The 17,500-nt window shown below is 42.5% G+C and overlaps 1 protein-coding gene across 1 annotated transcript in view; it reads right to left on the bottom strand.

The window, feature by feature from the left end:
* Positions 1-17,500, bottom strand: part of MEGF8 (multiple EGF like domains 8) — a 197,259-nt gene that overhangs the window by 56,387 nt on the left and 123,372 nt on the right. Inside the window, exons 26-32 of the mRNA XM_085865088.1 lie at positions 10,321-10,505; positions 9,998-10,208; positions 7,098-7,308; positions 5,729-5,870; positions 2,860-3,083; positions 2,492-2,602; positions 323-438 (exon numbers count right to left, since the gene is read on the bottom strand). Coding sequence (XP_085721214.1) covers positions 323-438; positions 2,492-2,602; positions 2,860-3,083; positions 5,729-5,870; positions 7,098-7,308; positions 9,998-10,208; positions 10,321-10,505 — 1,200 coding nt within the window. The remainder of the gene's footprint in view (positions 1-322; positions 439-2,491; positions 2,603-2,859; positions 3,084-5,728; positions 5,871-7,097; positions 7,309-9,997; positions 10,209-10,320; positions 10,506-17,500) is intronic.

The raw sequence follows: 17,500 nt of genomic DNA, 5'->3' as shown, positions 1-17,500 counted from the left end.
ATGCAGAATTCACAATCTTGTGAAATTCCATCATCTCACGATATGTGACAGGCAGACAGACAGACAGAATGATAAGCGTATTGTTATATAGATTATCTTATTATTCTCATCATCAGGACCTTGACCAAATTCCAAATTCCTGCTCAAATATATAGTAGCCCTGCATAAAGCGACAATGATGCAACCGGCAGGTCTGATTCATGAAAAAAAAATCCTGGTTCAGTATGCTTTCGCAATAATGACTTGTAATTAACAACAAGCAATCTAAATTCAAAAGGAAAAGAAACAATTTTTTAAAATCACTGTTTCAGGCTGTATGTACCAATATAAACTGCTGTCAGTTTTCTGGAAGAGAGTAGAACCTCCAAACACCCACAAAGAGTTGTTTGAACCCTTTGTAAATGACTGTCCAAATCCAGAAAGAAAACCTCCATTTTCCTTTAAAAAAAAAAACAAGAGCAAAAGCAATCAAACAAAGGTCACAAACAAAAACAATAGCAAAAACAACAAGAAAAAGCAATATGACCAAAATAACTTCATGACAAACTTCTTGAAACGAAAAATATTTATTTCACCTTTATGGATTAACCTCATGAATATTAGCCATAATGATAATCAAACACAAAAGGCACTGAATAATTAAATCGGCAAATAAAGCTTTTCAAAGCTTCAGTGACAACAGGTGCCTAAAGAAATTAAGTCACATCCAAACTAGCAGGGCACTCTTCAACATCACTACGTCGCCAGATATGCCTCCACCCACATTATTATATCATTATACAACCTTCAACCAAGCTTGATTTAAATCCCTGAACCCAGATTCAAAATAATAAATAATTCTGGCTGCCAGACCATGCATCCGATCAGGATGAAATTTAAAACTCATATTCCCCATGACGACGAGATCATAATTGTGACGTTTCACGTCGAATGATGAAGCGGTTCAAGATAAATAATTTTAAAGATTTTCGTTCAATCCAATACGACTGTCAGACCATTCGACCTATTAATTATTCGTGAACAGCCTGGTATCCCCAAGGCTTGGAGTACATGTGTGTGAAGTTTTCCCTTCATCTGTCCAGCTGTTCTGAGCAAGATGATTTTTTTTAAGGTTTTTGGGTAAATTCAATATGACGACCAAAACATGTGACATATGATATCATAGATGGACAGCTTTTTGTTGCTCATGGATAGGCGATCATACCTCTAAAGTTTGCCCTCAATCTGTTCAGCCATTTCGGAGAAGATTTTTTAAAGGTTTTTATGTTGAAAATAAACAAACATATGGCTGCCAGACGACATTACAGATGACGTCATCAATGTTTTTTTCCCTCCATATAATTTACACCAAGATGACTCTCAAAAATTTTCATACTGATCGGAGTTTTTTATTTTCATACTGATCGGTTCATCATTATGATCGGTTCATCATCATCATATGCAATTATGATGTCATAATGAAGCTACGTATGACATAAAAAAATCACACTTGTTTCCCACGGGGAGTACTTCAATGTGCCAGTTCCAATTTTTTTCCACTAGAAGCACCCGCTCCCTACGGGAGCCGTCAAGGGGGTCATGTTATTTTACTTATGCCTATTTTACTCCAAGGGGTCCCAGGATTGCATACACAAAAAATGGTTGCGATCGGTTCAGCCGTTTTTGCAGTACCTTTGAACATACAGACAGAGATTAAATTATAGTAAGATGGAGTGGTTTTGGAGATACAGAGGTCCAATGTTTTCCTTTTTTTCCAACATGGCTGCCATACCATATTGCCTATGACATCATAATTATCATTTGAACATTCTAAATGAGTAGTCGCATGTGTGGTGAAAATTTTTTGTCACTCAGATAAGTGGTTGTAGAGAAAACAGAGAAAATTGGCATGGACGGATGGATGGATGGACAGATGGAAGGACAGACAACCCAAAAACAATGCCTCCGGCAACTTCATCAACGGAGGCATAAGAAAGTGGGGGGGGGAGACTGTAATGAGCAATGATGATCTTAGAAATATCAAAGTACCAGTTTAAAAACTGGTGTGTTCAGTTACCAAGTTTCTTGTGGAGTGATCACGAAAAGGCTTAATACTTAAGCAAGAATTCCATTCAAAACCATTGATAACAAATGGCTGGCTTGACAAGCACTAGCTAGCTGCTTGGTAACTGAAGACACCCCTGGTATACCCATACTCATTACCTAGGTACAAGGTATCCTCATGCCAATCATTGTAGTAAAATAAAATTAAAAACACAGTTTTCTTTTCCCTCAAAACAATTACAGACAGGACAAGCAAGCCTAATGTACCCCCAACCCCCATAAAAAAACAACCCCATGATGAAATGTGTATCCCTGCAGCATGGAACATGTGCTACAATTTGGGAAAAATGCACGTGATGCAACACACACGACACAAGGATGCATTGGTAAAATATTGACAGGTTGAATGCAGTAGCAACTCTTTCGTGATCAATTTTGAAAGTCACACCTGCACATTTTGAAACTCCATGAAAAAGTCCCACATCACATCGCTGCTGTTTTGTTTCAGATTGCAAATGATTCCAAAATATCCTTTTTCACATTCACACAACATCGATTCCTGTGAAGCGCACATACAGATGATTTACAAACTGCACACAAATATCCTTGACAATATGTTGCAGTGAATCACCAACGCAATAACTTTCACACACACACACACACACACACACACACACACACACACACACACACACACACACACACACACACACACACACACACACACACACACACACACACACACACACACACACACACACACACACACACACACACACACACACACACACACACACACAAATGATTACAACTCACTCTGTTGCACCACCCTAATCCATATCTTTCAGTGCAATGATTCGAGCAAGGAAGCTTTTCACATTCCGTCCCAGCAAATCCAAATGGACAGGTACAGCTGCTATTAGAACAGATCTGAGAGCCCGAACATTTGGGAGAACATGTGTGGACAGAGTATGAAGCATTGAAATTTCCAGGTCTTTCATCTTGCATAATGCTACCTTCCACATACACTGCCATGATGCCTGCAAGGAAAATATATTGGAGAAACGATGAACCACAATTCTTCAGGTATATCCATGTCATAGAATCATTGAACTATCATTGAGCTGCGGTTCATTCAAAAACTAAACACAATTCCCTGCATACAATAACTAATCAGCCCTCGATAGAGCACATACCTCTGCCAGGCTGAACAGTATCCTTTTTGTATCCCACTGATAGGCTGGATCTGCATCGGGACTTCAGCCAAAACCTAATCTGCTTGTTCTCATCACTTACCCAAATCGTCCACCAAGTTTTGTCATAACCCATCCAAAACGTTTTGAAATATCGTGCAAAATCGTTTTTTGTGGTATCTCTCAATTGTGAGAAATCACTTCAAAAATTGTAGTATCCGGATTCCGATCCTCATCAAAATTTAATAACTTTGTCCTTGTCACACACCAAACCAGTCCACCAAGTTTTGAAATGAATCTGTCCAGAACTTTCTGAAATATCATGCAATATATCATTTTGGCCCTATCTCTGAATGGTGAAGAATCACTTAAAATTTAAAATATATATATATATATATATATATATATATATATATATATATATATATATATATATATATATATATATATATATATATTGTTGTGGTTACCAAATTCGCAAACCACCATTCAGGTCCCTTAGGTGAGGTATCTCGGTAAGTACATGTGTAGTTAGGCCCAAACCCGTTGTCTAGTGGGAATACATGTCATTTATGCGTGCTGCGACTCTTCAGGATAGCCGTTTTTCTTTTGCTATCTTTATTTTGGACCAACCGCCATGATTACCACCACAACCACAACATCAACCACCAACCACAACGCCGCTTCACCACAACCGCCACGACCTTCACGTCACACCTCGCAACCGTCGCATCGCCACCGTTCTTGCGCCGCTTGTGGGTACCGGTGTTGGACTCGTGCAGGGCGCGCGCCCACAGCGTGTACAAAATCACGGATTTTGTGCTTCAAAAACGGATCAAAAACGACACACGCCCACTTTTGTTCCGTCCAATCGGTGAGCGAGGGGCGATTTGGCCCCGCCCCCAGGGCGTTGGAGGGCGATCGATATATGCAAATTTATGGATCAAAAAGCATTCACGCCCACTTTTTCTCGGGCCAATGGGGAGCGAGGTGAAAGGTCGAAGGGAGGGGGTCAAAGATGAGAGGGCGAAGCCACGGGGCTGATATAAGCGACCGTGTTCGTCAGTCCAGTGAGTAGTAGAGTCGAGACGGAGAACAGAGAGTTAAGACTTCGCGGGCGGTGGAGTTGGCAAGAAGGAGCTGGTCGTCGTGTGCGTTGGAGTCGGAGCGGAGGGGACGGAGCTGTGGAGAGGCGGCGAGGGCAGACGAGGGGGTGCTCGCGTCGTGCAGGGAGCTGCACCCCAGGGAGGCCGACAGCGCGACCTGGCCGAGGTGGAGACGCTCGTCGCGGGACAATAAAAAAATCCTCTATACCCCGAGCATCAGCAACCCCCTCCTGTTTCCCCCCGCGCTGAGATAGTGCGACCAAGGGGGCCCCTTTCCCACCCCCTACCAGACACTGCCCGCGAGGCCCGCGGAGTTGAGGCACCATCGCCGCTCCGCGTCTCATCACCAGACGGGTCGGCCCGACCCGGTCTCGGCCTCAGGCCCGCCTCATCCTTGAGGGTATTCTTTCCTTGGTTTTGGGTATGTGTTGTCGGCGCCGTCTGTGAAGTAGAATTGTATAAGTGTTGCCGTGTGCTCGGTAGTCAGTATTAGCTCTGCATTGTGTTTTCGCTTTTACATTTGCTTTTTGTGTAAATTGCATTGTGTTTTTCTTTTCTGTGTGCTTTTGGTGGAATTGAATATGTGTGCTTTCCGTTCGTCGCGAATAAATGTGCTTTGTGTTGAACTATTCTCCCGCTTCGCTTCGTCTTTTCCTCTATTGAATCCCCATCTTGCTTCACGTAAAGGGTTGGTAGTGGGCTGAATACGCCCGATAATTAATCGAACCGTCGAGGTCGACGATAACACCGCTCGGTTATCCCGATAGTACGGAACGGGTCACTTAAGTGGCCCGTGTCCGAAGTCGACCTGCGGCGAGGTGCGATCGCCCGGTCTACCCTCCGCGTGGGTACTTAGGTAGGTCGAATTTGGCGAGCAACCCTATCCCACGCGGGGGCTGATTGGCTCGATCGCGGTGAGACCGAAAGGTCCACCCGTGACTGGTTCCCGGCGTTAGTCCGAGAGGGTCACGACTGGATTGTCCGTCCGGTGGGCGACGTGCCGCGATTCGAGTTACGTGGCCGTCAGCACGCCGGCGGGCGCGAATCCGCAACAATATATATATATATATATATATATATATATATATATATATATATATATATATATATATATTTTTTTTTTTTTTTTTCTTGTATGTGGATCTGGATCTTAACCAAAATCGAATCATTTCATTATTGTCACACACACGCACAACCTGCACACCAAGTATTGCCCAAATCTCTCCATGACCTTTTGAGATATCCTGCTCACAGACAAACAAACAGCCAAACAGAGGTGTAAAACATAACCTCCATCCACCTTCAGTGGTATAGAGGAGAGAACAGAAATATAAATTAAAATGTTTGAAAGATTGAGAATGACCAAAATACGAGAAAGTTACACACCAGATTTTGGGCTGATTGTAAGTGTCTGTGATGAGGCTTGACAGAATAAATCAACCAAAGAGTTGTCTCTCCATAATGTATTTGTGCTCAAAGTTCCGCCAACAAACTCTGGAATATCATCAAAAATGTACAAATAGTTTTTCTGGAGGAAAGAAGATAATAATATTAATAACAATCAGAAAAAAACCAACTGATAACAACACTTCATAGATTTTCTTTCAGAAAACAATAACTGCATACGAAACGTAGCATATGATAGATAATGTATAGAAGATAAGAAGTATAAGTCAGTGCCACGGCATCATATTTGTCTCTCCTGAATTCCCTCTCATCAAAAACTCTCAAAAATTATTGTAATCACCTACTGATGGAGTCAAAAGGTCACATTGCAGGTAGGCTGCAGGCCTCCATCTATTTTTAGCAACTCTCCTCTGGTGTCACATGCCCTGTAATCTCAATCACCTGATCCTTTCCAGATTTTCAAAGATGTATGGTATGCATTACTTCAAATGACCCACTCCCAAAATTAAACCACCAAAACTCAGGCTTGCTGCAAACCTCAACACTTTTGTACCTCTTCTCTCCCATCCGTGTAACTGCCATCCAGCAGCGATTCAATCCAACTCTTCCTGACAAGGCTTCAATCAAGCAGGCCTTGCACTACCATCTCATTTCATCCCCCATCCCAACCCAAATATTCTTTACCCCCATTAACATGACCAAAGCTTACCCAACCCTCTTCCTCGCTGGTTAATGTGTTTCCTCTTCTACTCTCTTCTTTTCATGTTAATCAATTTCCTTCCTTGTCATGTCCAACTATTGCTCACTCTCAGTTTTTGGCTTTATACACTGTGTCTCCATATTCTTCCATGAGCTTTGATCTTGAATATAGAAAAATGCAAAGTGATACCTGTTCACCACCATCTCATATTATCCTCCATCCAAAACCATGATCTTTTCAACCCCATTTAACATACCACCCCCACCCCAAGCCCACCTCCTCCCAAATTTCCAGTTTTTCCTTCCTGAGAGTAATTTCTTTATCCATCTTGTTCCCCACGTGCATCCTCCTCTCCCTCTCATTCTTCCCCACATCCATTTTCTGTCCAAGTCTCTTTTTTGTCCCTCAATCCTGGTGTTGGTGTCCCCCCCCCCCCACTCTTTCTTCTGTTCAGTTTTATCTGTGGTGTCCTGATATGCTCAATGTTCTATCACTTCCATGAACCTTGACTTTGAATACAAAAAAAAAAATGGCAAACACAAATTGGAAAAACATGAAATAAGTACCAGCACAAACTAAGATCAAGTGGATTTAGTCAGAGAATGAGCGTGTGCTTGTAAGATAACATGCTTTCAAGTCACACATTACCTCGCATTGCAGGTTAACATCGATCTTCAATTCAATCGTGACCGAATACGAGTGCAGCAAAGACGGTTCGTCAAACACTGACAATACCCATAGGCAGAACATCCGGCCATTGTGGGGAGATTCAGGCCCCCGTGGGAAGCCAAAAGCAGCAGGTTGAGTGCTGTTGGTAAAAATTCGACCGACACATTCCCTGTAGCATTGTCCACCATTTCTACACAAAGGGAATGAATGAAGATCGATATCAACAGATAGAAAGAGATAAACAGTTATGGAAATATCCTTGATACAGTGGTTTCAAATCCAAATTAAGGCATTTGTATGAAGGATTTTGGATTGCAGTCTTTATGAAATTAAAGTACTCTCTCAAAAAAAAATAACACTTCACTTTTTGATTCTCATTAAAACCCAACTGGCTCATTAATGACATTCATATTGGGATAATGTGCCTATCCCATCTTGTCTGGCTTACATGTGATAATCCAATTATTATAGTTGACTTTTATTGCCTTCCCTTGTTGCAGGCCATTGTGAATGAGCATGGGTCCTTCCCTTCTCCAATAATTACCAGTTGAAAAAAATTAATCTTCCACAGATTAATTATTGACACCAGGATAAAAATAATCATTTAATCTGCACCATGTATCATGCTTCTTGTTTATTCAAATAAATTAAAATAAAACCCACCTTTGAGTTGTGATAGGAATTAAACAAGTAGAAGCCAAAGCGTACTTATAAAAACTTGTTTTATAATATACGTGGTATCATCATGCTGTCCATATTAAACATTTTCTCATTTCTCTCATAGCAATGCACAACCATAACTGCAGGATGGTTGTTCAAAAGGTTCCATAATCGAGATACACATAGTTCATATTATGTTTTTGTCAGAGTTCCAAAGATGCCAACTTTGATTTTCAATCTGGACGTATATACAAGGTGGGGCAGAGAAACGGGAGATTTTTAAAACTCAGTCATAAAATTAACATTTTGTATTTGCCAAATTACAAATATGTCATCATAAAGCACATTGCATGCCATTTATTTATTGAACATCACATCCACGCGGTGACCTCAGTCTCTGCACATGAATGCCTCGAGTCATCCACGCATGTTTTGCATGATGCAGCAGAGCATCTCCAAAGAAATTTCGGCAGTTTTTTGATGGTATGATGTAAATGGTATGATGTAATTAGGAAGATGTCGGGTAACGTAACAAGGTGATGTAACAGGGTGATGTAGTAGGGTAACATGTAGTTTTCCCACTACACCAGTATCCAGAAAATTGGTTTTTTAATCTCTCTCTGCCCCACCCTGAATATAATAAGTGTGTGTGTGTGTGTGTGTGTGTGTGTGTGTGTGTATGTGTGTGTGTGTGTGTGTGTGTGTGTGTGTGTGTGTGTCAGTGGGAGTGTCTCCTCATTAACTCCAAAACCATGAAACATAGCAGCCTGAATCTTTTCATGCACACTGATGGAACTCGATGGAAGTGTCCGAGTGAAAATTGAGTGTTTGAGTGAAATAAAACAACACTTTTGAAGATAATTAACGGCCCTATTTAATTGTGTCCTTTATCAGGCGCATCCCTCAGCCGTCCCCATTGAATGGGTCTTAAGGCGCATCCGAGATTACCTCGCTGGTGTCTTAATTCGCCATTTTTTGGATTGCTCAATCATGCCTTGACTTGTAACAGGTCACAATGATTTCTTAAAAATAAAGTTCATTTTTTTTCACTTTCCTCACTCATATCATCAAATGCCTGTTCATCATACCTACGAATCAATGGACACATTGCAATGCTTGTAAAACCCAGAGACGCCAGCGTTCGTGGCTTTATTTAATTTTTGCACATGCCATAACCTCGAGAATCTGTTAACCGAAGCCAAATTACAAAATTTAAGCTCCAGAATTGAACTTAGCAGCAGTTCCCACTGCTAATCTTAAAGGACATAGCATGCCATATGTGGGTTTAATATGACGGTTTGGCAATCGCAAATCGCTTGCCAGGCGAGCCATTTCTTATCAACTGCTTCATTTGAATGCTTAAGCCACTTGGTGAGCACTCCACAATATTCACACTGTCACTGAATACTGTATATTGATTGAGTTGAACAATTTTCAGGGCCCACTCACCTGCAATGACCCTGAGATGTTCTGCAGTCACTTCGGCAAAGTTAAATACAAATGAAATAACAAAATGAAATGTTTTGTAAACATCATGGCAGGAGAGACAAGAGGTACGCATGCATGCTCCAAGCTGTTGAGTCTGGGTTTGAATCCCAACACAGCTATAAACTCTCATCCCGGTGTTTCACAGGTAGGGCGATTAACCAATGTGTGTGCCGTTAAACTGTATGTCACATCTGCTGGAATCCCCTCACTCTCCACCCCCCCCCCCCACTCCCACTCCTCTCCCTCTCCTCCCACCTATATATATATATATCTCTATCTCTATCTCTATCTCTATCTCTATCTCTATCTCTATCTCTATCTCTATCTCTCTCTCTCTCTCTCTCTCTATCTCTCTCTCTCTCTCTCTCTCTCTCTCTCTCTCTCTCTCTCTCTCTCTCTGTCTCTCTCTCTCTCTCTCTCACGATTGAAAATTTGAGTGTCGAAGAGAAATTTATGAGATTGTACAAATAGCATTGTTAGATATGATAAAATAATATAGTTAATTAAACTCTAGTTTGTGAAAATGTAGACCTTTTCAAGTCCACGACAAACATTTGTCCAAGGGGATGGATTGTTAGGTTTTGACTTGGTGTAACTTTATAAAATAGCATTCACTTTCAAGAATATTTTCTATTTTATTCACTTGTGATAAATTTTTCTTTTTCACAAAAAAAAAAAAACCTGATGAAGTACCATTGTATCTGATGTTGCTTTCTTACTTTGGTACATACCGAGGATCTCCATAAAATCCCGCCTCACAGTGGTCACAGTGTATTCCATCAGTATGTCCGGCACAATAACACGTCCCTGACACCATGTCACAGAAGCCCTTCGAGGCATCCTCATGCCCATTGCAAGTACATGGTTTGCATTCAGCTGGAGAAGTTGCATTGCCATAACTCCCAGGCTTGCAAAACTCACAAAACGGTCCCGTTGTCCAATCTGCATACATTAAAAGAAATGAGCTTAAAGGCAGCACTGGAATTATTTCACTCTGCATCTCGTAAATAAATTATATTTTCCACATCTCCATCCCCTTCTCCCGAACAATTACCTTTACATTCAATGCAGTGTTTGAGGCCAACTGGACAAAAGCTGTGCAGAAAGCATCCGCAATCAACGTCACAACCCACCCCAGTGTCATTTGCAAGTGACTGGTTGGTTGTCCATCCTAAGTCGCAGACACACTTGTATTCTGGTGCATAACTGCAGTATCCGTGCTTGCACTCAATATAGCAGCTGAAAGAAACATTCAGTTTTTAGAAACGCATCTTGTTTGATAAACAGGACTCTCATAGAAAAAATCCACACATTATTTGAAGTGATTGCAAAAAAAAAAAAAAAGGTTTGTTGAATCTGTACCTCTCAAATATATTATACGTAATATAATGTTACGTGGAAGGAGATGAAATCCTTCGATAGATCGTGTTCAGGAGAGTATGGACCATGTGACAATATAGGTTATATTCCTCTTACAACAGCTCTTTATCACGAGGAAAGTTGCATTGTAAAATGTGCACCGAAGCAGCAGTGAGTGTTAATTTTAAGACAGTATAGAGTACGATTGCATTGTGTAAAACCTCCTGTAAAAGGTGAGGCCAGGTGAGGACTTGTGCATTTCAAAGGCACCGAAAAGCACTACGCGCTTCAAAGAATACCATCACAAACTGTCTGGTCAGTGAACCACAAGCCATGATGGCGAAATGGACTGGAGTGCCCTGGAGGAAAGCAGAACACTTTTGTTCAGGGCCATCCCACAGTGCAGGGTGACCTGGAAGATACAAGCAGTGGTTGGCAAATAAAAGGGGCTTGTCATGCTTGAGGGCAGTTCCAGAGTTGACGAGGATCATAATTGCACCTGTGCATGACAGCTGGAGTTGCACCACTTGGAGGAAGACATCTCTCTCTCTACTTCTTAGTTTTTCAAACCCGGGGGCGCGACCCCGAGTGGGGTCGCCGAGCAAATTTCGAGGGTCGCGGACGTCCGCTTGCAGCGAAAAAAATGGTCTATTTTCGATCGGTGTTCACTTTTACGGGTTGTAATATAAACGGTTCATTCAAAGTATGGGAACCGGCACAACATGACGCTTGGAATGGGATCCAGCCGATGCGTGGGCTCGCTGAAGGGCGGTTCACTTTGGCGGGAAATTAGTGGTTTGATCCACGGCCTCTCAGACTCTGACTCTATCATTAACGTCTATTCACATCTCCACGTACGACTCGAGACCTTGTTTGTGATGGCAGCACCGGCCACCAGCAAATCTCGAGAACGTTCTTACCAGAGTAAATTTCTGGACCTTGGATTTTACGACGTGGTGGATAAAAGTGGGGCACAGAGGCGTTAGTGTGTGATTTGTTTTGAAGTGCTTTCTACGGAGTCTATGAAACAAAATAAGTTGCAGAGGCATTTGACTACAAAACATGCGCCTTATATAAGGAGAGAGCGTTCTTCAAGAGGAAACTTCTTGCACTCAAGAATACGCATCTTGACAGAGAGGGTACATGCCATCAGACCAATTCTCGGGCATTATAGGCCTCGTATCGAGTGTCGCTCCATGTTGGCAAGACTAAAAAGCCCCACTCCATTGCGGAAGAACTCGTGCTGCCATGTGCAAAGGACATGGTATCTCTCATGGTTGGGGAGGAAGCGGCAAAGAAACTGGCAGTTATAATCCTCTCTGACACAACACCATCCAACGCAGAATTGAAGATATGAGTCTGGACATAACGGCTCAGGTCGTAGAGAAGATCAAGGAATCGCCATGGCACGCCATACAGTTGGACGAGTCCACTAATATCACATCGTACGCGTAACTCATCGTCTGGGTCCGCTTCATCAAGGCTGATAACTTTGTCGATGAGCCTCTGCTCATCAAACCATTGGAGGCCACCACCAAAGGCGAGGACATTTTTGGGAAAGTAGAGCAGTTTTATCGTGACCATGATCTGGACTTAGGAAAGTTGCTCAGTTCTACAACAGACGGCGCGCCAGCAATGTTAGGAGTGCGTTCTTGATTCAAGGCTAAATTGCTTGAGGTGGCTCCTCAGACCTCCATGGTACACTGCATGATTCACCGAGAAGCGCTCGCCTCTCTTACTTTGCAAGAAACCTTGCAGAGCGTGTTCTCAGAAGTCGTAAAAATGGAGAATCACATCGAATCGAGCGCCCTCAACACTAGGTTATTCAGGCTATTCTGCCAGGAGATGGACGCCGACCATAAGAATTTACTATTCTACACTTAAGTCAGATGGTTATCTCGAGGAAACCTTCTTCTGCGCATTTACGAGCTCAAAGATGAACTGAAGGAGTTCCTACGCACATAACGGAAAATGGCATGGGTAGCGTTGCTTGAGTCGGACTCTTGGCTGTCAGAACTGTGCTATCTCGTTGACATCTTTGAACGTCTCAATGTCCTCAACTGCTCCCTTCAAGGCAAAGACGCCAACCTCATGATTTTTCACGACAAAATGAGCGGATTTCTGGCGACCCTAAAATTACTGGCAGACAAAACAGATGATAAGCGCTTCACCCTTTTCCCCCGTCTGGTGGAGCATCTAACGACCTGCCAGTACGATGAAACTGAGCTCGACAGTCTTTCTGGGGAGATAGCATGTCACCTTCGGTCGCTCATTGAACAGTTCGAGCACAATTTCCCTGAGCTGGATGTGCAGTCCTTTTCTGTTGTTCGGGAACCTTTCACGGCTCTGCTGGACTCGTTTTCTGATGAACATGATACAGCACAGGAAGAGCTTGTACAGCTCCAGCAGGATTCAGGAGCGCAGGCTCTTGCGCGGACGAATTCGTTGTTGACATTCTGGTGCAAAATGCTGCCGTCGTACCCGACCCTGTCACGGCGCGCCATTAAGGTTCTCATGCCATATCCTTCATCATACCTTTGTGAGCAGTCGTTATCCACCATGGTGGTGATTAAAATAAAGTACAGAAATCGCCTAGAAATGGAGCATGGTATCATCCTGGCATTGTCATCTACTTCTCCACGAATAGAGAAGTTGGTTTCTGACAAACAGGCTCATCCTTCTCACTGATATATCGAAATGTCATTCGGACTAAACTTCTGAAACATTCAACTGTACTATTTGGATACTGTCAGCTATTCTCCGTTTACTCGTCTATGAAAACATGACGAAGGTGAATAAAGTAAACAGTAAATGTTCTTGTGTCATAAAATCTTATCTTATACATTATGAATTGGGTTTTGAATCTTTTGGGTCACGCGATGTAGAGAGGTTCTGAAATTGGGTCGCCACGAAAAAAAGTTTGAAAACCACTGCTCTACTTCATAGCCATTAACTCACATCCACCTCATCATTCCTCATTGCCCTGTGCACTGAGACCCTGCAAGGTGCCAGCTTTGAACTACCTCAAGCCTGGCCCATTGTTTTGTGTGCAAGTCCTGGTATTTGTCAGTGCGATTATGGGGTAATACTTATGCATCTCTTGCACTGAATATTGCATGTTCCTTTCATACCGAGCTGTCTCTCTCAACCGCAAGATCTGTGCTATTATTTATTAATTGTCTTTTCTATCATTATCCCCGTATTTTATTGCAATAAAAAAATTATTTGGGAAGGAACGTCTTCCCACTGATCTGCCTGCCACTTATTAAAATGCCCACTTCATCTTCATTTGGGTCAACCTTGGAGGGTAGTAATTGCAACATCGAATGCAGTGCATTTAATCAATGCCCCAGTCATTCGCAGTGGTCTCCAACCCCGCGTGCACTGTGTTAAAGTAATCATCTGATGTGATTATACCAACATATGTATACATAATACATATATATATATATATATATATATATATATATATATATATATATATATATATACACATACATACATATAAATCTACATACACATGCTTTCATGATATAATGTCTCCGAAATATGTACATATATGTATACATCTCAAGCCTACCACCCTAAGCATTAAGCCAACACCAAGCATGCATATATATATATATATATATATATATATATATATATATATATATATATATATATATATATGTTTGTATGTGTGTATATATATATATATATATATATATATATATATATATATATATATATGTTTGTATGTGTGTCTATATATATATATATGTTTGTATGTGTGTATATATATATATATATATGCACACACACACACACACACACACACACACACACACACACACACACACACACACACACACACACACACACACACACACACACACACACACACACACACACACACTACCGGTCAAAAGTTTTAGAACACCCCCATTTTTCCACTTTTTCCTGAAATTTAAGCAGTTTAATGTAACAGTGTACTCTGAAATTAAAGCATAAAACAAATAAACAATTGCAGATAAAAAAGAAATCATGGAATCGTTTTGTTGAATAAAATTGAATCTAAGTTTTTGACTCATCAAAGTAGCCACCTTTTGCAGATATAACAGCCGAACATACTCGTGGCATTCATTCTCCAATGGAAATCAAATATTGTACGGAAAGTTCTTCCCAACACTGTTGCAGAAGTTCCCACAAATGTGTTTCACTTGTAGGTTGCTTTGCTTTCACCCTTCTATCCAGTTCATCCCAAATCAGCTCGATGGGTATAAGTCTGGAGACTGTGCTGGCCATTCCATGATTTAAAGCCTTCAGTCTCGTTCTTTTCTTCGAAGGTAATTCTGACATAGCCTCGAGGTATGTTTTGGGTCGTTATCTTGCTGCAGGATGAACCCCTGGCCAACTATGCATAGACGAGATGGTATTGCCTTGTGCTGCTGAATGCTGTGGTAGCCCTTTTGGTTCAGGGTGCCAGTAACTCTGTGCAAGTCGCCAACTCTGGATCCAGAAAAAGAGCCCCAGATCATCACGCTTCCTCCTCCATGTTTGACAGTTGGTGTCACACACTGAGGAATCATCCTTTCGCCGACTCGATGGCGTACAAAAACCCTGCGTGATGAACCGAAGATTTCAAATTTTGATTAATCGGTCATAAGACCTTCTTCCAGTTTTTTGCTGTCCACAGGCAGTGCTTCATGGCCCAGGCAAGCCTCTTTTTCTTATTTTGCCATCTCAGCAATGGCTTTCTTTTGATTAATCGGTCATAAGACCTTCTTCCAGTTTTCTGCTGTCCACAGGCAGTGCTTCATGGCCCAGGCAAGCCTCTTTTTCTTATTTTGCCATCTTAGCAATGGCTTTCTTACTGCCACTCGACCTGTCAAACCTGCAGCTCAACATCTTCTCTTCACAGTTAAAACTGAGACTTCCTTACTTCGACCAGTGTTAAGCTGTGCTTGAAGCTGCTGTCCTGTGAGCCACCTATCACACAAGCTGTTGATTCTCAGAAACTTGTCTTCTGATTGTGTTATGGCTTTGGGTCTGCCAGACCTCTTCATGTCAGAGTTTCCTCCAGTTTCCAAGTGCCTTTTGATGGTGTAGGAAACTGTACTCACTGACACCTTGCCTTCTATGCAATTTCTCCAAAGGAAAGACCTACACTTTTAAGGGTGAAAATGGTTTTAAGGGTTTAAGGGTTATAAAAGACTGGTGTTGGCGCAGTGGTTAGAGCAGCAGCTTGGGTTCCAAATGGTCCTGAGTTCAAGCCCCGTTGGGCCACTGAATTAATACACCAGGGGGTTGACTCAGCCTGTCATCCTTCCGAGGTCAGCAAAATGAGTACCAGTGTACTGGGCCCGGTGTATGCCCTGGTTATAATAGGTGTACCATATCCCTGTGTGTCGTATGAGGCGACCAGGGTTGCGTCAGGAAGGACAACCGGCGTAAAACCTATGCCAAATCATTATGCAGACAATAAAACGAATTTCCATACCGGATCGGTCGAGGCCCGGGTTACCAAGGACCGCCACCGTTACTGTTGGTCAGCGGGGTACTGGTGGAAATTGGTTACTGCTGGGCGAAGGAGGAGAAGGAGACGGGGAAGGCGTGTCCAGAGGCAGTGGGAGAGGGGGAAGGGTAGAAGTGTGGAGGTGAGAGTTGGAACTCTGAATGTTGGGACTATGACTGGCAAAGAGCGAGAGTTGGCTAATATGATGGAGAGAAGAAAGGTGAACATACTGTGTGTACAAGAGACCAAGTGGATGGGGAGTAAGGCTAGGAGCATTGGAGGTGGTTTCAAACTGTTCTACCATGGTGTGGATGGGAGGAGAAATGGTGTCGGGGTAATCCTGAAGGAGGATTAAGTCAAGAGGGTATTGGAGGTGAGGAGAGTATCAGACCGATTGATGAGTGTGAAGTTGGAAATTGAAGGGGTGATGATGCATGTCATCAGTGCATATGCCCCACATATGGGGTGTGAGATGGAGTATAAAGAAGATTTCTGGAGTGAGTTAGATGAAGTGGTGGAGAGTGTATCCAAGGATGAAAGAGTGCTGATTGGAGCAGATTTCAATGGGAATGTTGGGGAAGGGAATAAAGAGGATGAGGAGGTGATGGGTAGATACGGTGTCAACGAGAGGAATGTGGAAGGGCAAATGGTGGTAGATTTTGCAAAAAGAATGGAAATGGCGGTGGTAAATACGTATTTCAAGAAGAAGGAGGAACACAGGGTGATGTACAAGAGTGGAGGAAAGTGCACACAGGTGGATTACATCTTAAGCAGGAGATGCAACCTGAAAGAGATTTGAGACTGTAAGGTAGTGGCAGGGGAGAGTGTAGCTCGACAGCATCGATTGGTGGTCTGTAGGATGATTTTGGAGGTGAGGTTTTGGAAGAGAGTGAGGGCTGAACCAAGGACCAGATGGTGGAAGCTGAAGGAGGAAGACTGTTGCTTGAAATTTGGGGAGGAGGTGAGACAGGTGTTGGATGGTGGTAAAGAAGTGTGGGATGATTGGGCAACTACAGCAGAAGTGGTGAGGGAGATAGCTGGGAAGGTACTTGGTGTGACATCTGGACAGAGGAAGGAAGATAAGGAGACTTGGTGGTGGAATGAGGAAGTAGAGGAAAGTATAAGAAAGAAGGGGTTGGCGAAAAAGAAGTGGGATAGCCAGAGAGATGAAGAAAGTAGACAGGAGTACAAGGAGTGGTGGCGCAAGGTGAAGAGAGGTGGCAAAGGCCAAGGAAAAGGCATATGGTGAGCTGTATGAGAAGTTGGATACAAAGGAAGGGAAAAAGGATTTGTACCGATTGGCCAGACAGAGGGACCAAGCTGGGAAGGATGTGCTGCAGGTCAGGTTGATAAAGGACACAAATGGGAATGTACTGAA

The sequence above is a fragment of the Eptatretus burgeri genome, chromosome 1 (genome assembly GCF_056783735.1).
Source record: "Eptatretus burgeri isolate ZD-2024b chromosome 1, Ebu_testis_v1, whole genome shotgun sequence".
NCBI lineage: Eukaryota > Metazoa > Chordata > Myxini > Myxiniformes > Myxinidae > Eptatretus > Eptatretus burgeri.
This window is presented reverse-complemented; position numbering and strand designations above follow the sequence as displayed.